Below are 23,919 nucleotides of genomic sequence, written 5' to 3' on the forward strand. Positions count from 1 at the left end.
CACGCCCCCTAGAGCAGCGTCCTGTGGATTTGAAATGCGGATCCTAAAGGCTAAGCTTTTACTGCTTGAATGCGGCGGAAGCGATTGCGGGAGCGAGACACACAGACGCAGGCAATGGACACCACGTGTGCGCACATCCGTTACAAAGGGTGTAGCCCACGGTATATCACGGTGTAGCCTCATCATCACCGACATCATCTTTCGACCGTTTTCATCGCAAGGATGGCGGGTGATCTACCGAAAGGTTGGGAGAAGCGGGTCAGCCGCTCTACAGGTGAGGCGTACTACCTGAACACGATCACCAAGGAGAGCCAGTGGGAGCTACCCAAGGAGCCCGCGACCGTGGGCATACCGACCAAAGACCAGGTGTGGTGCTCGCACCTCCTGGTCAAGCACCGCGACTCGCGGCGGCCGTCTTCTTGGCGCGAGGAAAACATCACTCGCACCAAAGAGGAGGCGCTCGCGCTCATCAAGGGGTACCGGGAGCAGATTGTGTCCGGCAAGGCGACATTTGAGGAGCTGGCCAGCCAGCTGAGCGACTGCAGCTCGGCCAAGCGCAAGGGCGACCTGGGCACGTTTGGCCGGGGCGCCATGCAGAAGCCCTTTGAGGACGCCGTCTATGCTCTCAGCGTTGGAGAGCTCTCGGAGCCGGTGTTCACCGAGTCCGGCGTACACCTCATTTTGCGCACCGCCTAGAAGACACCAGCAAGGTGACTACTCGACACAAGGCAGAGCTGCGGACTCCTCAAAGGCGTGTTGTACAATGTGTATTAAAACAACCGCAATGGGAAAAAAGAAAGGATTCCGAATTCAAACTGGCGAAGAACAAACAACACTTGTAAGGAGCAGCTCTGGTTGAAAGGAACAGTAGCTCGAAAGGATACGATACTCAGAGTGGCTTACTTATGAACGGGAAATAACGATAGGCAAGAAAACGAGGACTGTCTGCATGTAGCCATCGGGGAGTTCGTAAATAAGGCGGAAATTGTATTGCTAGGCTATAGAACGCCCACATTGAAGACCTAGGTGGATACACGGACTATACCGGGAAGCTATTGCTTCACCTGACTGAGCAACACAGTCTGGTAACTGTCAAGCAGGGACCCAATTGTGACAGCAGGATAATGTGGGAGTTCAGTAATGAGCAGTCGAATATCGACTACTCTCACGTCGGAAGAAATACAGAGCAAATAAGTTGGCTAAATATGCCAATAGATGAAGGAACTAGAAGCTCAGAAAGTGACCGCAAATGCATCAGCTCGCACGTTGAATATTGAACAAACAAAGCAGGCAAGCACTGGGAGAAGGCACTAAGTTCAATTTGAATGATTAACATGTACGTAACATAGCAGCTAGCATGGAGATGGAAATGGAGAAAACACCAAAGCACTCTGGCAGTACAGCAAAACAGACCACATGAAAGCTTTTTTTATTTAATTAGAGAAGCAAAATATTTGACAGGAAGAGAATGACATAGCTGGTGGAATAAGGCAATCGAAGAGAGGCACAAAGCGGCTCGAGAGCACAGACATGTGAAAAAGGCGAAACAGCCACAGGAGGAAATAGACACAAAATGGGATTTATACAGACTGAAGAAATGGGAAGGCTAGAATCTAGTCCGAGAGGAAATTAAACGGCAAAAATATTTGCTGGCTTTCAGGAGTACGAGAGAACACCAAAAGCGCAACAAATTTTCTGGAACCTCGTGAAATATCCAGAGAGAAAAAAATGAAATTGAACAGGCTTCTATGCAAGATGACGAGGCGGAATAGCTTGGTGGGGAATGATGCAATGAAATACTTAGAAACATGGCAGAGTCATTCAAGAGTAGTGAAAGCGCAGATCAGGAAAGGTGGAGTAGGGTGGCTGATGCACAAGAACTTCGCCTAAACAACCTTGACTGGAAGAAGACAGAAGAGAAAATACCAAGCTGTACGAGAACAGGAGTGAATGGAACACTGATGAGGCTAATCAGTAAATTCAGCCCAAAAAACAAAGGTGCATTACAAAAATCATTGTACAGGAGAAACAAATTTCACATAGTTGGCAGCTGAGTGGGATGAACCAAATTTATAAAGGAAAATGAGAGAACAAACATCAAATCATACAGACCAACAACAGTATTGTTAGTAGTATACAGGCTCACAATGCAAGTCATAAAATTGGAAGTTTCGAGCACTGGCAGAACAGAACAAGATATGGGAGAACTGGTTTTAGAATAAGCAGGTGCACAGATGACACCTATTATCACAGAGCCACTAGAAATAGCTAGAGCAGAAAACCAACATTTATACTAGGCATTCCTGCATAAGTATTAGTGGTGCATATGATGTAAACCACTGATCTTTACTATGCTTTGCTGGATACCACTTGCCAAGTGCAGGTGAGGCCACCAGAAGTGTGACGCCATGCAGTGGCTTGTCTCTGATGTAGACCATCTGCTGCACTTTCACTTCATTTCCACACTTGGGGGTATCATTACGGAAGGGGTGGGTTACAAATAATATGAAATACAGAGAATATCAAATGAACACTATTACTAGGCATAGTGCGAGCCAAGTGCTTCTATGAAGGCAGATTAACTGGGCATAGAAACTATGCTGTGCATAAGACCGTTCCAGTCTTTGGCTGTTCGAGTGAAAAAAGAAGATGCGAAGGTGATAGCACGTGCATGTGGACGAGCTATGTTCAAGGAATGCCGTATGCGATGGGACGTGCGAGATGGTGGCAAGATATATGGTGCACGATCAGGTGTGCTGTGGTAAAATTTATGAAATGATGATGAGCTGGCAATTGTATGGCGATGGGAAAGGGTTTGTATACCAGACTCCGCTTTTAATGAAGTTACACTGATATTGTGTAAAAAAGCAGAGTGAATGAACCGGATGGCACAATTCTGAAAAGCTTCAAGGGCGCTGATGAGGAAATTCTGGCAAGGGCTCCACATGGCTGATGCGTATTCTGGTTTGGGTCGTATTAGTGTCTTATAAACTAATAGTTTCACATGCTGTGGAGCATTTATTAAGTGACATCGTAAGAGCCCAAGTGATTTGTTAGCTGATGAGATCATGTTAGTCACATGCACACACCAGTCGAGATCATTTGAAACGGTAACACCCATGTACTTATCATTAGTGACAGTCTCAATTTGCTGGTTAGTAATTTCGTATTGAAATGCCAAAGGTTTACAACGGTGAGAGAATGACATTGCTTTAAATTTAGTAGGGTTTAGAACCATTAGCCAACGTTGACACCAATTTTGAATGTTGTATAAGTCTTCCTGAAGAGTGAGCTGGTCATTATCGTTAGTAACTGAGTGACAACATAATCATCAGCACACATTCAGATTTTGCATGACACATGTAATGGTAGATCATTAATGTGTATTAAAAATAGGAGGGGTACCCTGAGATCTGCCTGACGTTACGGGTAGGGGCTCAGAATTATTGTTACTGACGTACGCCGACTGCGTCCGATTTGTAAGGAATTGTTCGATCCATGTTAAAACTGCAGGATGTAGATGTAGCCATGAAAGTTTCATGAGAAGTCGTTGATGAGGTAAGGTACCATGTCAAATGCCTTCGCGAAGTCAAGGAAAATTGCGTCAGTTCATATGTTAATTTCGAGATTTGAATGTAGGTCATGAACAAAAATACCCAATTATGTTTTGCAGCTAGGTCCCTTGCAGAATATGTGCTGGGATTGGTTAAAGAAATTGTTAGTATCAAGGAAGTTAATTATATGGGTGTATTAGACATGTTCCATGATCTTACAGGGCACTGACATGATAGAAATGGGGAGGCAAGCTCTTATTGCCTGATTTGTAGAGTGGAACGACCTTGCTCGCTTTCCACTCTTTCGGAAGGTCTCCAAAAGACAGCGACTGTGAAAACAGCAATGTTACATATGCCACAGAGATGAATTCAGGGAAAACACGGGGAAGGCGGTAGATGGAAATGGAGATGGAAAAAGTTGGAGACAAGTCCACTTGCTGAAACGTTGGCTCCTGCTTTCACCTTGTTCTCGTTTTGCTCATCGTCTTAGTGTAGTTTAAAAAACTTCAATGTGATCTCGTCGAAACCTGCAGATGACGAAAGTTAGGTATTAGCTGTTATACTTGAAATTCCATGTACTGAAAAAGTGACAGCAGGCACTGTAGGCACAGAAGGGGCAAGAAAGGAAGGTAAGGGTGTGTCAGATTTTTTTAGTGAACACTGAAGGCGGTATTAAATGTGTTAGCAGTGTCCGTGTCTGATAAGATTTTACCCTGCTCATTCGGTAAGGAGATAGTGCGGGATGACTGTGGGTTTATGAGTTGCCAAAATTTCCTTGGATTTTCGCTTATCATGTTAGCCAGGTCAAAATGAAAGTAAGTGCACTTGCATGCGCAGATTGCTGTTAGATATATGCATTCCGCTTCATAGTACTTGTTCCACGAGTGATTGTTCAGGTTTTGCTTAGCTTGATGAAAAAGGTGCTTTTTCTTATTTTCGAGTGTTTTCAGATTTTTGTGAACCATGGTTTACGGCATTTAGCATGAATTCATAATGTTGGTATGTCTTTTCAGTTAAGTCTGCCCCTTTTTTCTGAAAGCTTTCTTGAACAGATCGGTGTTGAAGGGCCGCTTCAAATTCATTATTTATTGCTGAGTAATTGCCTTTATCATAAAGGCAAATTATGTTTTTTTTTTTCTGAGAATGACATGGGGACAGGGTTAGGGTGAATGTGGCATAAATTACTTTGTGGTCACTTATTTCGTTAGAGTAAGTAATAGACGATAGTGTTTCAGGATTGGAAGACAACACTAGATCTAGAATGTTGGCATTATCATGTGTGACACATGTTGGTTCAGTTACCAATTGTGTAAGGTTATAGTTCAAACAGACATTAACAAACTCTTTGGATTCAGTGCTACCGGTAGCTATTTGAGAGTTAGACCAATCATTGTTGGGATAATTGAAATCCCCGAACAGTAGAATGTGTGCGTTAGGGTACTTTTTGACAAGTTGGGTTAGGATGTTATTTAGTTTCCTGGGAAAATCGGCAGAACAGTAAGAGCGCCCCTTTTACAGGCGGTAGCATACACCATGGGCGGTAGCATACACCTAAAAGTAGTAGTTCTGGTTTGGCACGACAGAGTATCCATAGTTTCTAAATTTAAGCATATGTCAACGTTAGAAAACGATAGTTCTCTTTAAATGGCTATAAGGACGTTTCCACCCCTGTGTCCTTGCCGATCTTTGCGGATTAGTTCAAAGTTTGGTAGGTCTTCTAATATTTCAGTATCAGGAATGTTATATGTGAGCCATGTTTCGATTAGTATGAGCAGATTACTTTCAGATGATGAGACAAGGCTTGATATAGTATCACGTTTCGTAAGGATGCTTCGCATGTCAGTGTAGGTAACTGAAAATGGCGGAACTGAACAAATGGCAGGTGTAGCACAGTGAAGCACTTTTTGACGGTGTGATAGCTATGTTAGTTCTTGGACACTGTGGGTTGACTCGTCAAAGACGTATCGCTTCAAGTTGACGTGCAATGTTTTGTAATGAAGTGAACAAGGCACAGATTTGTTTTTTGCAAAAGTGATAACATGCCTCCGCTAATGCCGCAGGAAGTGCCCTTTAACTTGCAGACATTAGATAGAACCGCTTCTTTGGTTTTGGAGGAACTGAATCTAACGATAACTGGACGGTTTCGACCTTGGGTGTGCCTGCCCAGTAGATGTGCGCATTCAATTAATTGACGGTCTAATGTGAAGTTAAGGTACTTAGAGCAATAACGAATTACAATTTCTTCAGAACACGCAAAGGATTTTTTTGCATTAGTATTGGGAATAGAGAATACTGTGCGAAGTCAGACACTACTGTAACCGCAACAATTTTTCCTCACGGTTTTCCGTGTTTTAGGAGTGTTCGCGTTTTCATGTCCAGAACGAGACTTTACAATAGTCCGAATGCGTGTGCAATGCCTTTTTTAGCTAAAACATGAATCATCAAGGTTTCAAGTGCACATCACTCATGTTAGCAACAGGCAATTCCAATGACATTTACACAGCATAACTTTTGTGAATACTGGCCTCAACATTTCCCGCGTGTCAAAGCAATAACATCCGGAGGCCTATACCCACAAGAAAAAAATTGGCATGATGATTTTGGAAGTGCAGAGGTCCAGAAAGCTTACCTAGGCACATTTGTGGTGAATTGAAGTCATTGGTGGACACAGCCAGTGGCCATCTATGACACTTCGGGCAAGTCAAAGTGTCTGCAAAGTTGCTGTTGCAGTGCTTGAATGTTTCGCATGCCTTTGGAAAGGTTCGGTGCTTTGCACATTTCGCTTTCCCAAGTAACTGGCTAAGCAGTTTTGAGAAGACATAGATACCGCAAGCATGCACTCACCAGTTATAGGGAAGCATGCACTTCCTGTAGCGAGTATGTGGACATGTGACCTATCACATCATCACATGACATGACCTATCACAGCATCAGGATCTTACCAAATTCAGACATGCTCCTGACCTGTATAGATAGATCATGGGTAGACTATGCCCATAAGTTGCCCTCATGCACATCTACATCCTAATTAGAGGTGGGAGAATGTTTGAAGTTTCAAATACCAATATTACACACTGACTATATGTATTTGTATTTGAGAAGGAACTAGTTGGTATTTCGGAATGTTTGAACTTAACCAAATATTTTGCAACAACAAACAGTAAGTCTCTGCTAAATGATTGACGGATATTGTTTTTTGTCGCAAGGGCCAAAAATGGCCAAAGAGCGCCATAACACTTGGTGATGAATGGCAATGAAATGATGAGTTGCAAATTGAGGATTCAAGGTGGCTATGTATATCCGCCTAAAAGTATTTGCTGTAAATTGAGTAACATATTTATCTATTTATAAAAATAATGTAAATGAACAGCGAATGTTGTGGCTATAAAAGTACGTTATGAAGGATTAGTTACTAATACGTGTTAATTATAGTAGCATTAGTACCTCAGCAGAACCCTTCAGCACAAGGGTGGTGAGGCATGTGCTCTGTAAGTGGCTGCATTGCAGCTGCGGCCTCCAAAGAGAGGCTGTGCTACAAAAAGCCTGGCGAAATGATTTCTATCATGTTCCTTTCTGTAAAGAACTTTAGCACTGTCTTAAAATTAAATAGAGGGTCATCGCTTAAAAAGAATGTTGGGAGTGGAGGTATATTAGAGTATAAGGGAGGGAAGTACTTTTTTCTCCTTTTCTACTAATGGGCACTGAACGAGAACATGAAGCACTGTAAGCCTATTGCCACACCTACTATACATGTCAGGAGGTTAGTTCCATTCAGAAGATAGGAGGGTGTACTGTAGGCATGTAGTCTCTCCTAAATGAAGCATTGCAAATTATCAGAAGTGAAACAACAAGAAAAGCTTTCGACGCAAAGTGAAAACAAAATGTGCCATGCAAGTTTTGTTTTCAGTTTCGCGGTGGAAGCCTACATGACAACCTGCCAGTTCTCTTGCTTGTAGTCTGTAATTTGGTGTTTCTGGCAGTCTAGTCGCATAAAATTTTTACCTTTTGCGCTATGACCAGTAATGTTTTCCTTGCAATGAGCCCTTTTACATGTGTTTACAGTACACAAGTCCACTAGTAGTTCTCTTTTTTTTTTTCCACCACTTCCGATTGTTTTTGTTTGTAACCAGGCTCTAAAGATGTTGAGAAGCTATTTGTACAGCTTTTAATTACGATTAGTGATCTGTTTAAAACTTATTCTTTGTCCCTGATAGTTAGCTGTCTTTCTTGGACTAGACAGTACATACATGGTAAATGTTCTTTCTGTAGATGCATACTGCCATGACCTTGACACAACTGACAGCCACTCGGTGCAATTCGGTGCAACATGCTAGGCATGTTAGGTTGCTCCTTAAAATAAGACGACGAAGGTGCCAGGACAGCTTCATAAAAGATCTATAGCGTTGACCGAAGCCTTTGGTGGTTTTGTCTGTGACAAACTGGTGGAGTTGCTGGGTACACATCTATGTCCTCTGACCACCAGGAACTGGAAGCGGACGACCTACGCAAAAGCCAACCGCTTCAAAAACTGCCTCCAGAATACAGCCTGCAAGATCTGCCAAGGATGTCGGCCACAACTGCAAGCCAGACACAGGAGACACCCGGTACGGGACAGCCTCCTGCGTCGCTGGTTCTCCACACGCCACGCTGGCTGCGGCTGTTCCATGGTGAGCGTTTTGAGGATCTGGAAGACTGGCTCAATGACTTCGATCGTGTGGCCGACATCAATTATTGGGATGAACAAAAAAATGTTAAGGAACGTGTACTTCGCCCTAGAGGACTCTGCCCGAACATGAACAAAAATATGCTAAGGAACGTATACTTCGCCCTAGAGGACTCTGCCCGAACATGGTTCGCTTACCACAAGCCATCCATCTCCACCTGGCAAGAATTTCAACAGCACGTACGCGATACGTACAGCAGTTCCACAAGAAAAGAGCGAGCAGAGCAAGCCCTTCAGAGTAGGGTTCAAAAGCCAAATGAAAGCGTAGCCATGTTCTTAGAGGACATGTTGCGGCTTTTCAAGCATGCTGACCCTGGCATGACAGAAGCGAAGAAGGTTCACCTGCTGATGCGTGCAGTGAAAGAGCAGCTGAGAAGCAATATGCGAGGACATGCCGCGACTGCCAGAGATGAAAGACACCACCCGTGCGTACCGCTGGACTTCCCCATCCCATTGACCCTCCGCGGATCCCTTTTCAGCAGGTTGGCATAGATTTGCTTTGACCATTCCCCACGTCGAGGGCTGGTAACCGTTGGATTGCTGTTGCCACAGAGTACCTTACACGTTACATTGAAACCCGAGCTCTCCCACGAGGCACTGCTCATGATATTGCGACCTTCTTTGTACATGGCATCGTACTCCGCCACGGTGCTCCAACAGTGGTTATAACTGACCGGGGCACTGCATTTACAGCGCAGCTCACAAAAGATATCATGGTTCTCAGTGGTACAGTTCACCGCAAAGCCACTGCTTACCATCCCCAGACGAATGGGCTCACAGAAAGGCTAAACAAAGCGGTCGTTGATATGATTTCCATGTATGTTAATGTCGATCACAAAAACTGGGATGATGTTCTCCCATATGTTACGTTTGCATATAATACTGCGGTTCAAGAAACTACCAGCTTCACCCCTTTTCACTTGGTGCATGGCTGGGAAGCTGTAACAATGTTGGGCGCAATGCTTTTACCCACCCACTGTTCTAATGTTGTCACTGATGCTGCCGAATTCGCTCGATGCGCCAAAGAGGTGCGCCAGCTCACACGAGTGCGTATCCGCTAGCAACAACACAACGACACCGACTGATACAATCTTCGTCACTGAGACGTCACTTATCAACCCGGTGACAAAGTATGGGTGTGGACACCGATCCGCCAGCGTGGTCGGTCGGAGGAACTTTTGTGCTGCTACTTTGGACCTTATAGGATCGTTCAATGACTTGGCAACGTCACATACAAAGTGATTTCTGAAGGAGAAGGCACCACCCACTGTCCCCGATGCCCACGCCTGTTTGATGTCGTTCACGTCTCTAGGTTGAAGTTATACTACTCCCGCTGACCATCTACGCCTTCCTTATCACTGTGGCAATCTCCAGTGCATAAATGTTCCGCATCAAGACAATGCTTCTAGGGAGGGGGGTAATGCCACAACCTTGACACAACTGACAGCCACTCGGTGCAACATGCCAGGCATGTTGAGTTGCTCCTTAAAAGAAAACAATGACGAAGGTGCCAGGACAGCTTCATAAAAAGATCTATAGCATCGACCGAAGTCTTTGGTGGTTTTGTCTGTGACAATATATGTATCTGCCTTTGACTATTCAATATTCGATTTGATATTCAATGCTTCGTATTTGTATTCGAATCATATCCGAATAATGAAATATTTGCTCACCTCTAGGCCTAACTGTAACACATCGATAACCTGGAGCAATGAATACAGTTTCTCTTAGGTATAAGCAGTCCAGAAATGAAGGCTCATATACAGCTACTAAAAAATTGTGCAGTTCATAGTTAAGGACCCTTATCCCTGTTTGAGTTAACTAAATGTACATATAAACACCATGGTTTCTTTAAAAGGAAAAAAACAAGGAATGCTCAAAATCACTAGCTTTCCCTCTAAAATCACTTGTAAGGTTCACAATTACTGATGGGTGGAGAAAGAAAAGTGTTTAATCAGCCACTTCAGAAGGTTGGCCTGTGTTAGCTTTTGGGCTGCCATTTTGTTCTCTCTTTGGGTCTTTTTTGCTGAGTAGTTTATCCGTACCTTTACACAATAGCCATTGTCAAGATGCCCTGAAAAATGCGCTTCATTATCTTGGCTACAAAAACTTGAGCATTGTTCCTTTTTCTAGAGGTCTCAGTGAAGCACTTTTTTGCTCTTGTCTTATGGAAATGCAAGCAGTGTGATACAACGGCTCCTTAAAGTCACCACAGTGTACTTACTGTTAAAAAGCATTGATATTTTTCTGATGCATCAGCCATCCGGCATGCAGTGCAAGTTATGGTTTGCTGCCCCATTCGGTACACAAATTAAGCTATGTACCTTGCAACATTTGGGCACAACACAATACCATTAGTCGATAGCTGACTAAATGTATACCATCATATACCATCAGTCGTTATGAACAGTTGAGAATGATACCGTGAAGCAATTGTCCTGCTTCTTGTAGATGATCTCAACTTGTCCCTCCCTGGGATAATGAATTGTTGTTTCTAAAAGCTAGCTGAAACTGCCGACACCTAGATAATAGAAAGCCATACTAGGGTGCCTGTACCACTTCGTTGAAAGTAGGCAATTGCCAGTGCTACAGCAGTGGCTTTTTCTTCCACATGACGCTAAATACACAGTACCGCTGTGAAAAATACATGTGGAATGTCTCCCCAAAAGACTTCTTTGGTTTGCTTGGTTAGCTTAGGGGAAGTAAAGGAAATGCCTCGTGCCTGTGCATGCGAAATGCCACTGCAAAGTTGGGAAACGCTGACTTCTGGGACAAGGCCGCTTACTTCCGGCGGCTTCAGTCGAGGGCACTCAATGTACCATCCAACCCCTCTTGCAGCGATCAGTGACATAAAAGCACAGCTTTTGTGGAACATTCTAAGGAGTACAGGTTTGGGGGAGACAGCACTACTAGAGGAAACATATGATATTAGTAAGGTACAGGTAGTATGGGAACGGCCAACTAGTGGCAAGGCAGTCAACATTCAAAAAGAATTGCCCCTGTGTTACCCCTTATCTGTGCTCTTTAGGTTGCACATGATTGGCATGGAAAGGGGGCAAGAGTCAAGTAGGTTAGGATATAATCTATTGCATAAGCAAAACAGCGCGGAGGGGGAGCAATATTTCTCAGTCTTTATATACGCACGTGACATTGTTTTGTTTGCGGATAGTCAAAGATACATTCCGCTTCTAGTAGACATTAGTCGAGTGGAGGGCAACACACTAGGATGTATGTTGAATATAAGGAAATAAGGCCTGTGATCAGATTCCCAGGGCTGAAGAATGTGCAAATGCCTATGCATATAAATCAAAAAGGGGAAGGGTTACTTGAAAAAGCAGGAACAGGTGCTCAAAGTGAAAGGCACGAGAAATACAGCCATAACGAAATATGGAGCATTATGGTGGCACGACAAACATGAGGTAGTACAATGTATGTGTGTGGAAAGGATTTATGGTTCATGGACTTAGAATATGGCAACATGGTGTTGTTTTAAGCATCTAAAGTGCAAACTGGACTAGAGATTAATGAAAGGGCTGTTGGAAAGCTAGCTTTAATAATGTAATAATGACAAATGAGCCACTGCAGGGCATAATTGGCTGGCCATCCTTCGAAGTAGGCCACGCCCAAAGCAAAATCTGCTTCGAAAAACGACTGAGCAATATGATGGAAAATAGATGGGTGGCTAAGGGTTTCGTGGTATTGGCGGTGCAAAAGCAAGGCACACAGAAGAACTGATTTTAGGACAATTGATTTTTTTCATGATCAACGGTTTGTTAACACGAACCGTGGGTCCTAAAGACTGAAAATAGACATTGCACGAAAGTAAAAATGACGAGCTTGGTGACACTCTCCATCATCCAAAAGTATGTTCCCTGGCTAACAGTGATGCCAACTCCAGGAATTTATCACTAATGTTTCTGGAGTGAATTTAGGGTTATGGCACCTTTGTGGCAATATCTATGGGTTGTCAGATGTGCTGAGAGCAGTTTTCAATGAAGGGTTCATGCACTTTCGCCCATATTTTGTAATATGACATTTCAATTCCCACTATATTGCCCTTCGTTGTTGGCTGGGACACCACCGTCATCGCCAAGATCAGCCACTTACGTGATGGATATCGTAAAACAATTAAGATTGGATCATTATAAAATCTGGTCTCTGAAACTCTACAGATGTGAATAGCAGGTGCATAAGGAAGCGAAAATAGCTGATCACGGTGTCCCATATTGATCCTGTATTTTTTCGAACACTGTTGATCACGGTAGTCTGCTCAAGCATATTTTGTCACACAGATGGGAGAATGAAAACAAAATTTAAGTCATATACCACTCTTCAGAAGCAAATGAGAATGGTGTTAGCAGACTGGAATATAAATTGTACACTCTCATATTTTTGCATGGAATGCCAATAAGTGTTTTGTCAAGCTGAAACCACTGTTGGCTGCTGGAGGTGCCCATAGCAAATAATTTGCTGCTCAGGAAGAAAATTTATATCTATAATAATAATAATAATAATAATAATAATAAAATTTCAGCACTGGCAATGCTGCATCAGAGGATATAGTAAATGCTGAGTATGTCATATGTTTTCACTGGCCTTGACATGAAAAGGTGACTGCAAAATAACATGCCCTCTCAGGAAAATTGAAGGTACAAATAAACGGTTTCATTTGTATGCACCAGCTGGTACAAATGACTAGCCCTTGCTGCAACTTTTTTTTTTTTTTTTGCGCGACTCATCGTCGACTCTTTAAAGTAACAATATATGTGAAGTTCGTCGATTTTTCACGAATGATTCTAGGGATATCTGAGCACAGAAAGTTGCCAGCGCTAAAGGAGGGAGCGAAATGTAAACACGAGTGGAAAACGCAACTATGCCGCCGTTCCCGTAAAACGTTATTTACGAAGCCCGCATTTGCCGGTTTCTTTTTACATTTTGTTCCAGCAAACGCACTTTGCACCTAGGACGGCGGTGGAAGCGCCGAGCTTACGGTATATTAAGTCGATATCCGATCTAGACCGCTTCCGACGTGCATGCATATAACGACGACATATAACTGAGACCGAAAATGCCGTCCGTAAAATATACCGCAATAAGCATATATTTCTGGTACGTTTTCAGCGCTTGGGGGACAAAACTAAGAAACACCGAGGAAGCCAGGGTGGTACACGACAGGGCTGCCGGACGCACGTGTGAGCCCATAAGTCCGCCTTACCCAAACGTTACCTTTTGAGTGAATCGAATTGAAACTTACCTCCTTTTCCAGTCGATCGGTGGCATTTCCTTGGGATGGTCGGGAACTGAATACGCCGCGCTTCTCTGTCACTAGCCGAGGACTTTAGAGCATTGAGCATTTAGAGCATTTTCGCCAAACGAAAAGTGCGCGGTCGTGAACCACGTTGTGCGCGGACAGACGTACATACAGCCTGGTCGCGGAGCATGCCGGGAAGCCAAACGATCCCGGTAACGGTTGAGGCCACTGATCTGTACTACGTTTTGTCCCCTAAAGTATAGTTGGTCCTAGCTAACGTTACTATTCTCCGCTCGCAGCTATCACCCTTGCAGCTGCGTTCACATCTATTCCCCACTACTTGTCTCGCCAACTGGGTGCAATGCAGGAAAGCAAGCAGGGGCTATAGAGCTCGTGTCTGTATGCCTCTTCCTTTATCGGGAACCTATAAAAGGACTCAAGATCAACCCGATGTAGGATGTTCACGACGTTTTCATTCGGTGGGCGGAGGGCGATTTAGTTTCTGGTTGGCCACGTCCTCCGCAGCTCGTCCACGCATAGATTTCGGTGTGTCAGGGTTGGGCGGTGTGGTGCATCGACGTGTGGCCGCACACGTCCGATTTTCGCGCTCAAGCGCGCGCATTAACTTGTACCACGTATGCAAGGTGCGTGGAGAAAATCGGCAGCATATCTGTAGACCGCGAGCTCAGTGTGGAGCGACGAACTGAATGCGTGGGAGCCGCGGATATTGCGCGGGACAGTCCCGAATTTTGCGAAAGATGACCCGCTCCGCTCTCGAGTCCCGACTCGACCCTGTCGGGCCAGGTTCATTACTCGACGGTGCGGGACTGTGTCGTTGACGGCTCACGCGACGCCGCACTTGTTCGCAGCCCACCCGACTATGAACGGCGTACATCTGACATAATCGGGGCCGGCATTCCGACTTAGGATGAGGAGGACTATGACTTAAGGATGAGAATTACTTTCGCTTCATTAATTCCTTATCAACCGTTGGCGACGGGCGATCCTGATAAAAGTGCACGGATTGGCGCTCGGACCTCCGGCGAAACGTGAACAACATTTGAATGAAATCGTAGGACCATATATTACCAGTTTCCTCAGCGTATTGTACAGGACCATCGGCGGTCTTAGTGGCAGGAGGGCACGATTCAAGAAAGGATTGACATACGAGTCAAGTTTTACCATGGCACAAAGACAGCACGTATGTGCCTCATTCGTGCAGTCTTCATTTAGCGCCATACTATAAGGATACTATACACGGATGCTGGATGCGTAGATATAGATAAGCGCGCCTGTCATACTCGTGTCGCGCGACATGCGGCTCTCGGCACAAATGTCTGTACGCACTGCACCAGGTCTGGGTGCACGTTGAATTCGGTGAGGCCAGTGCGATCTTTCGTGAAGGCCAACAGCTTTCTTCGGTTCAAGCCACTGCAATTTCAGTTCGAGATACAAAATCGTCACTGTTCAAGTGGCATGCAACTAGCTTTCTGCTGGAACCAGTCTAAATCGGTAGCAAACCAGATGGTTTTCAGCTGCAACCACCCCAGACCAATCTATTCCAGTCGAAATCAGTAGCAGAATTTTCACCTGGGGACTGCAGTAAACAGCAGGCTAAGTGCGTGCCTACCAATCGGAGCTCGTGGATACAGGGCAGAACACAAATGATAGCGAAACTTGGTTCCTGTGATATCCGCTGGGCGCCTGCACGGTTGAACTGCCTGCTCGCTGAACTGCCAGTGTTGCAACCCTGGTTTGCCTTTATGCAAATGTGCATGCGTACTTCAATTCATTCATGATGATGCGAGGCACTAGCAAAGCATGATGACATGCGCATTGTGATGGCAGCAACACTTTCCGTGTTCAGGCACGTACAGATCCCTAGCACAAGCAGATGCAGCACTACGTGTGGGTCGGGTTTGACCTGTTTTAGGTGGCGGGACCGCCGCCTGCTGTTTGGCGCTGTTCTCGCCTGCCTTTACCTTTAGCAGAGATGTCACTTGCCTGCGAGAGTGCCAAGTTCTTCGAAGAGGCCGTGGTCAAGTGACCACATCGTGTTCAGACATGGAAGACGAGGAGGCTTTATATCTTTGAATGTTTATTCGCACTCTTATGTATTTTATGCCCACATGTGTCCAGTAAAAGAAAATTCTTTTACAATCCGACACACCGATAAGGAAGGTTGAAGAAAGAAATAAACACTAGCACTTAAGGCAAGCTGACAGAACAAACACAATTCTGTTGGCCATTTAAAAACAAAGGCACCAACCCATTTGAACGACGAATGGCATTGCAACGATTCTGCAAAAAATGAGGCAAGGAAATAAAGGGAACAGTACAACGTCATAGTAGTGCAACACTGTGTATAATCTAAAATACTTGTGCCTTGGAGCAATTAAAAACGTCCACTGCAGCGTTACTGACAATTCAACGCACTGCGATGTTGCGGATCCTTCAAGCACACTGACCAGCACGCAATGTGGATCACCAAATACAATAAACTGCAACACGTCTTGCCCAATGTATTTAACTGAGCGCAAAGAGTGAACTCGGTAATGCAGGCGAGTTTACCTCAACAGACAAACTCGACATGGTGTGTTCCAAGATTCCATCGGTCCTGAAACTTTGAATTCTGCATGACACACGGTCTAGCATGACGGCTAAGCTTTCTCAGAGTCTTAAAGCTTTTGCTGCCTTTCATGCTAACAGTAGCTGTGTCCACATACAAATCTCTTTTTTCAACACGTTTTCTTTTGCAGACCTAGCTGATTGACATAATGAAATATGTCCTTAAAAGCAATCATTCCAAAACATGGCTCCAAGGTTCGGAACCTGTTAAGTCATCCGTAAGGATGTCTTTAATACCATTCATTCAGGCTTCAATTTCAATAATACAGTAGAAAGAACGCAGCAGACACACACCATAAAAGCTCATCACGAAGCACTGGGTATTGAGCTCGGCCAAACAACTTGTGCAATAAGAACATTCCTTGCTCTTAAAAAGTGACAAATGGGTTGAAGCCTAGAACTACAAAAGCAGGGCACAATTATTCAAAGCAGGCAAAAGCCAGGGAAGAAACAATGAAAAGAAATGAAATTAAGAAGCTCGCCCAAGAAAAAATTAAGAAAACCGTGGCCATCCATATCGTGGATGTAACGCTCCCCAGGTATTTAAATACGAGCATTTCTAAAAAAAAGGAATGTAGGCATGCCTCAAAACTATATTCCTTCTCCTGTGACTGTGACTAACAGAGTCACAACGTGCACTTCCCTAAACCGGGAACTAAAATAAATACTGCAAGCTAACTGAAAGAGACAAGAAGCACTAGTGATAGCACGTAAATTAAGGTGAGGTTAGTCACTCCAGATGAAGAGACAAGGATGTCTATCTTAGTAAACATTCAAGATTGTACAACTTGCCTTCTCGAGCAACAACAATAAGTTAACGAGCCTGAAGACTGAGAGCCAGCACAAATGGATGGTCGAACTAGAGAAACAATAACAGAACTTTAACTAAATGCATCCTAGATGTGCCGGGACTATTTCTGGCAAAATTTAACAAATATAAAGAAATAAAAGAAAGCCAAAGCTCTTCAGGAACAGATTTGAGTGCTACGCTACAGAAATGGGTTTTTGATATCGATGTAGACAAGGTGTTCAGGTAGCAGGAGCATTGCAATATTGCAAAGAGCCGGGAGTCAGAACAAAATCATGGCTTTCAACTTACAAAGAATTAAAACTTAATTCCTTAGCATGGGGCAGAAGAAATTGTGAAGTTTGAATGGCGGAGCCAGAAAAAATAGAAAAAAAAAAATATTTCGATATTGCAGAGTCTGCGCAATAATGATCGAAGTTTCATACAACAGGGAAAAAAATGAAAAGATCGGCATTACACGACCGAAAGTGGAATAAGACAACAGTGAAAACAGGAACTTCAGAATGTTGCAACACTGAACAGAACACTTCAGCGTAATACAATTGTTCAAACCTACTGAGAAGTGCCAGTTTCCCCAAAGGTGTCCACCCAATACTGTGCAATAAAATAAAACGCAACTCAAACGTTACCCATCATTTTTCTCCTCTAAAAAAAAAATAAAATACAAACAAAGAAACATAAAGAGGCCACGAGGAGCCAACCGGGGTACAACTTTCGCACTGGTTCATTCTCGTAAAGATGTGTTCATCGGTAGCGAAACAAAAATACGTACATCAGTTGACAGACAGCCTGTGACTTGCACAGCCAGAAAATGATGAAAAAATATGTCTAGGAGCAATATCTAAGAACGAAAAAAAAAGAGACAAAGGTGAACAAAAAGAAAGGGGAACTAAGAACCTAATGTTAAAACAGAGAACAGAAGAACTGCTACATCAAAAACTGTGTTCCCCGACTCACTATATGTACAAATTTGGCTCGATATTCGGTACACGACAGCACCAGCGCAACTTGGACAAAAAGAAAAGAGAGAGATCGGCTTGGAGAAGAAAAAGAAGTTTTTTTCTGCAGACAGTATGCAACTGATGCACTTCAAGAACGCATTTTGCACACTTCTGGCCTAGGAAGGTTGTTCCGTAGCAAATTGGCGCATGACAGAGCTCGCGGCTTATTTTTCGTCTTTCTTGCCGCTCATTCCTTCGATCTGGCAGAGCAACACACACGGATAAACTACCACCTCCACTCATCTTGACCAGCAAGAGATAAATGACTGAAGAAGAACTCCCTCTTAAGAAATAAAATAAAAGCAATGAACTAAAAAAAAACTATAGCCAACGTTGTAGGACTATGTTGTAACGAAACTGAATTTAGATAATTTCCTGAAGACACACTCGCAAGTCTGCCACCTGATCCATTATCACGGACAACACTACTGAACGCAAGAAGTGCTTGGTGTGGAGGAGCCTCTTACCAAGTCTTGTAGTTTGCCAAACATTTTACGGTTTGCTATTTTGCAAATGTCAACATGGCGGGAGACAGATTGAGACGATGTGAGCCTGATGTGATGCCGCAGTCCATTTCTTAAGTATGTTTCTTGCCAAAAAATATTAAATTTACCGAGACTGACTGCCACTCTTGACTATCAAAAGTGACAAGTTTAGACGCTTCCGCTGGACGAGGAATGCCTAATCACGCGATTCGCAGTGCGCTAAAAATGCAGCGATCCCATTCAATGCATCGGCCTGTAGAGAGAGATCATAGTTGTTCGGTACCATACTAATAAAGATACCACACAGACTTGTGTAGCAGCTAAAACCCCGAATTTCTAACTACTAAGAATTACAAGTATACTTTTATATTTCCTAGAGTACATACAGCCTGCACCTTTTCCTTCCCAAAAAATGTCATCTTCCTGTGAAGATGCAAAGAAATGTCATTACAGGGTAGCATGCTTTTCTTTAGATGTTTGTTAGAATTTTAGCCTGTATGCCTTGTGACAAATCTATAAGCTGCAAAAAAAAAAAAAAAAGTTTTGTTCAGTCACAACCACAATCATGTTATGTTTTGTATATGCCACATTTCGAAACCAAGAAGTTTACCCTTTGCAAAAAGATCTCCACGACAAATAAATAAATGAATAAATATACATTTTTCACTTTTATTCATCAGACAGCCACACTCCTAAAGGTGTGGCTTTCACAAAGAAGTCTGATGTTATGTATAAGAATTTTGCCTCTATCACCAAGCACTTCCATACACGCACGTGTCAACAGTGCAACTGGCAACTTTCTACTAAGTGACTGTGAGGACAGCCAAACAATCTCGAAGCTAGAGCGTTTTTGCATTTCACTTCTCGGCATTACAGGCCTGCGCTATGCCTAACTTCAAATCGTGAGCCCCATAGAACGGTGTCTATAAATAAATGAATGCTGGTACTCCATTAAGTCTCTGCAAATCACATCAGCCAATCAAACAATGTCGCAAGTGAGCATGTTGTAGCCAGTGACCGCACGTTACTAAAAATAGAGCCTTGCCCACGTAGACAGCACCCAACAACCTGCCTGACCCGAATGCTGCTCGTTGTGGAAAGGCACAAAAAAGAATAAAATGAAATGTGCGGACAGTGTTTGAAAACAGAGACTAAGATAAACAAAGTTTGATGCTATATGTTTCGTACAAAGCTCTACGCCTAACTCTGGCAAAGAGTTCAATTTCAATCTTCACACACGCGCACACGCACACACATGCACACACACGCACACACACATAAGAAGCAAACATCGGTTGTGTGTAAGTGCACAAAGAAATCTTACTCTTCTTCACTATAAACATCACAGACTCGACACATTAGAGGTCCTTCACGAAGGAGTGCAATACAATGAAAAGGCGCCACCACACATGTCACCTCAGCCCCGTTACCCTCCTGCCCGCCTTCATTAAGTCTGTCAGCAATTCCTCCTACAATTACGCAGTGGTACACACAATACTGGCTCACGCAGGGATTGCTGCACGCCTGCAAACATGAAACCGCGACATCGACAGCGAGGGACAGAGTACCACTGAGCATTACATTGCCTCCAAAGAGTACAAACATGCACAGAAAAAGCCTTCCACATGCCGTAAAAAAGACGTTTCTGTTTGTAAGGCAAGAATTAAAAAACTCCGCCACAGCATACTACAAAGTATGTGTGTCCTTCTCCCTCTCTCTCTCTTTCTTTTCCACCCCTCCCGAAATCGCGCGACATCCAGCAAAGAACGCTCATACACGCGCGCATCTCCCCGCTAGACTGATGACTCTAGGTAGAAAGCTGGTGTCACAGGAGTAAACCTAAAAAGTACTCCTTGAGAACACCTTTCCTCGGCGACTCCCTTTTTTTCGAGTAACAGAAGGGACGAATTTCACACCCTTTCATCAGTGAGCGGTGCGAGGTGACCCCGAACTACCCAGAGAACTGAGCAACCAGCTCGAAAACATCGTAGAGGCATTGCCACTGTCGTCGATATGTCGCACTCTGCAAGCCGACCCTTTCTCATTCAGTGGCTGCTGCTACATTTATTTTGAATGGAATTTGAGGTTGAAGCTGACGCATGCCTCTGGTATTAGTGAATGCGTTTTAGAGATGCCGCAGAAAAAAAAAAAAAGGAAAGGAAGAAACCAAGCATGGTCAAGTCTGCGGTTATAATTTACGAGGCAGAACGAAAAAGGAAAGAACTGATATTGCTCGGTGAACCTGTAACGCTAGTTAGGCTGGGAACAAGAAACGAAGGAGTTTGAAACTGGAGCGGACTGCTACACAACGTACAAAGACTGCGCAAACACTTTCTGCAGTCAGTATCCAACCAGCAAATGAGAATACAGACCGAGAATGACAATGACGCTGGCAGCCCTTCACAATAAAGAATCTGCCAATGTCGTGCAAGTATGTCACAGCAAATGAGAACGACACTTTGTGTGGTTGCAGATGTGTACGGCGAGTACAAATTGACAGGGGCTGCCATGCACGACAGCACTGCATGACAGACAAGAAGCATCACTGTAAATACAGGTCTTGCATTTCTCGCACTTAAAAAAAAAAATGTAAGAGTCATTTACTAAGAACATTGCAAAAGATTTAAAAAGAAAAGAAGAAAGGTGCCATCACTGCATCCTCGGCACGAAAATGTCAGCTCGTCCCTCGTTGCTTTAATGGTGTGTCGATCAATATTTTGGTGGTAGCGACTTGTAGAGGCAATAGAGATCCGTACGACGACGTTTCAAGTCCCGTACCGAATGGCAGCACACAGAAGACCAGGAGGTGCGAAGTCCTTATCTTCGGTTTAATTCGATCTTGATAGCTATGTGTTTAAGAAAATTACAGGGGGAAAACAAAATTAGCAAAGGAAACTAGTGACATAAAAAGAATGATCACACCATAAAGGTCCTTAACATATCATAAAAGACAGGCACAGCCAAAACTTACAAAATATGATGCATAGCATAAAATAAAGCATTTCAGATCAGACTAACATGCAGTTCAGACATACCATTCAGACATACATATATTGATCCTCAATATATAGGAAATACTGATGTAAGAAATTATCGAACATAACAAAGTGAACCTAGTGACTGGCTATGCTTTATTTTAATGAGTATTCTATTACCTTTAGCAAAACTGAAAATGCAAAATGCAAGATATCAGTTACAGTAAAAAGAATATTTGTTTACTTGCAGCTTGGCTTGGCTCACCTGCAGCCGGCAGGCCAACAAGCTAGTCCCATGTGATCATACCAATAACATGGCCGCATATAATCAAGGGTGCAAAATTCATTTGTAATTTAGCATCGTTCATATGCCATGTGTCAGCACAGCAAGCCGCCATTGAGCAATCCTAAGTGACAGCAAACCTTTTGCCGGCCCATGGGAGGCATCACACTTTCTTTTGCATAGACCAGATTGCAAATTTCGTTTTTACCAGTATCAGCATGTACGCTTACAAGAGGGGAAAAGAATGAGGGTTAAAAAAATTTCCAGTTGATTACAATAAAGTATAAAGTCAATATATATAACCCGCACACACACTTTACTGTTAAAAAAATTTGTTTACTCTTTTTGTAGGTTATAATAATAGTTATATTATACATAATATATAATATATAGGTCTTTGTAGGTTGCCACAATAATGTGGCACACAGCTAAAAAGACAACCATCACGGTCAAGAATGGCGACTGTTGAATCCTTACCCCAATTATAGCTAGAAAAGAAAATGAGATTGTCGAATTAGCAATTGCTGAGCCTCAGTGGAATGGCAGGCACATCTCATGCAAAATACGTATTTAGTCCAAACGTCTTCACAGTGCCGAGATGTAGACAAAGTAGACAGCTATAAAGTCATCAGCTGATATTGTGGAAACAAAGAGCTAACTAACGTGCCATTCCAAACATGTGCTGCTACTTTCAGTATCACAATGGTCCATTTTCACGCTGAACAGTTTAGAAAGAAATTTGCTGAAGAGTCACATCATGAATGGTTAGCTTTGATGGCTGTGCAACTCACCTACCCAACAGTTTTGTTGCATAATCTGGGTTTAGCCTAATTAGAGTTGAATGGAATTATGGGTTTTAAAAGGTTCACTGACAAAAAATATTGTGCCCACCTCTTTTCTGCTTCTTTAAATAGCCATCAATTCCATGTTACGGTATGAAGAGCCACTTCCTTGAGAGTGACACAAACGATTACAGCACCCCTTTTACGAGACCCAAGTGCAGTGCAGCTTCGGGTGTGAAAAAAAGGAGACTATTCACGTCACCGACAGCAGACGTGCTGGTCAAGTGGGTTCATAAGCAATATGAGACTGCGCCGTCAGCCAGGTGTGGTTGCTGAAAGGCCGAACGATTACATACCATGACCTCCATTTCGAAATATGCCAAAGTGGCCCTCACAATTTCCCTTCTTTCGGAGACAACTCTTCCCTCTTATCCCTTTAATGGACTCTGGTTTCAGCAGCAAGGTCATAATGTATGTGTAAGCATCAGGGTGTCTGGTACCACAAGACCACCACATCAGGTTTCAGTGATGTGAACAGTCTCCTTTCCCCCATCCGCGAAGCCGCGATGCAATTGGTGAGCGTGTTGAACTCGTCGTATTAACCTTTCCGGCATCACTGACGTACCGGTATGTTTGCGCATTTCTGTCCTGCCATGTTCCTTTCTACGTTTCTTTTGTGAGATAGGAATGTGAGGATGGACACCAGGAGAGCATTTTCCATTATCAGTGTGATATGTTTTCATTTCTTCCCAACCAGAAATAAGAAAAAGACCGTTGTGTTCGTTTTATAATACCAGAGCAAAAAACCTTGATGCTGGGGGCGTGCCACCTCCAAAAAAATTAGACACTGAAAGGGGTTGCGGTGACGCAAAATGGCGCCTTGGCAGGGTAGTGCCAAGAGCGCATGTGCCCGGAACACTTTGAGCCATCTGTGTGAGGATCGCAGCTCATTAAAGTTCAGTTGTTGCTCCCTTGCCTTGCTCTGCCAAGAAGCGCATTCCAACATCGGTGACCCAGACGTGATTCGAACACAGAAGGTTGCGTGTTCGAATCAAATCCGGGTCAACAATGCTGGAACGCGCTTCTCGGCCAAGCAATAAGATTGAGCAACCTTGGTGACTGGATATGATTTGAGCACGCAACCTTCCGACTCCAGACCAGAAGGTTGTGTGTTCGAATCATGTCCCGCTCACCAATGCTGGAATGCGCTTTTACCTACCACTGGGTAGCCCAGTTCAGAGTACCATGAATGGTGACCACGGATCGTGGAATACAATTCGAGTCTGTTTTATTTGCAAACATCATACGGCTCCGGGGAACCTCACGCATCGGAACAACTGCCTACCATCCCGTCAGCAACGCTATGGTGGAAAGGTTCAATCAGCAGCTGAAGACTAGCCTCGCACAACTGCGAATCACAGATGGGTGG

The 23,919-nt window shown here is 43.7% G+C and overlaps 2 protein-coding genes across 2 annotated transcripts in view; one reads left to right on the top strand and one right to left on the bottom strand.

Annotated features, from left to right (window-relative positions):
- The first annotated feature begins 148 nt into the window (after positions 1–148).
- On the top strand, positions 149–799 carry dod ((peptidyl-prolyl cis/trans isomerase) NIMA-interacting 1 dodo). Its single transcript, XM_050181533.2, has one exon. It carries the CDS (start codon positions 223–225, stop codon positions 694–696), a length of 474 nt encoding a protein of 157 aa, XP_050037490.1. The 5' UTR covers positions 149–222; the 3' UTR covers positions 697–799.
- A 14,807-nt stretch (positions 800–15,606) lies between these two features.
- Positions 15,607–23,919, bottom strand: part of ena (ENAH actin regulator enabled) — a 128,753-nt gene continuing 120,440 nt past the window's right edge. Inside the window, exon 11 of the mRNA XM_050181525.3 lies at positions 15,607–21,296. Within this exon, the coding sequence (XP_050037482.1) occupies positions 21,268–21,296 (29 nt within the window). The 3' untranslated portion in view covers positions 15,607–21,267. The remainder of the gene's footprint in view (positions 21,297–23,919) is intronic.

This window comes from Dermacentor andersoni, chromosome 7 (assembly GCF_023375885.2).
Source record: "Dermacentor andersoni chromosome 7, qqDerAnde1_hic_scaffold, whole genome shotgun sequence".
Classification (NCBI taxonomy): domain Eukaryota; kingdom Metazoa; phylum Arthropoda; class Arachnida; order Ixodida; family Ixodidae; genus Dermacentor; species Dermacentor andersoni.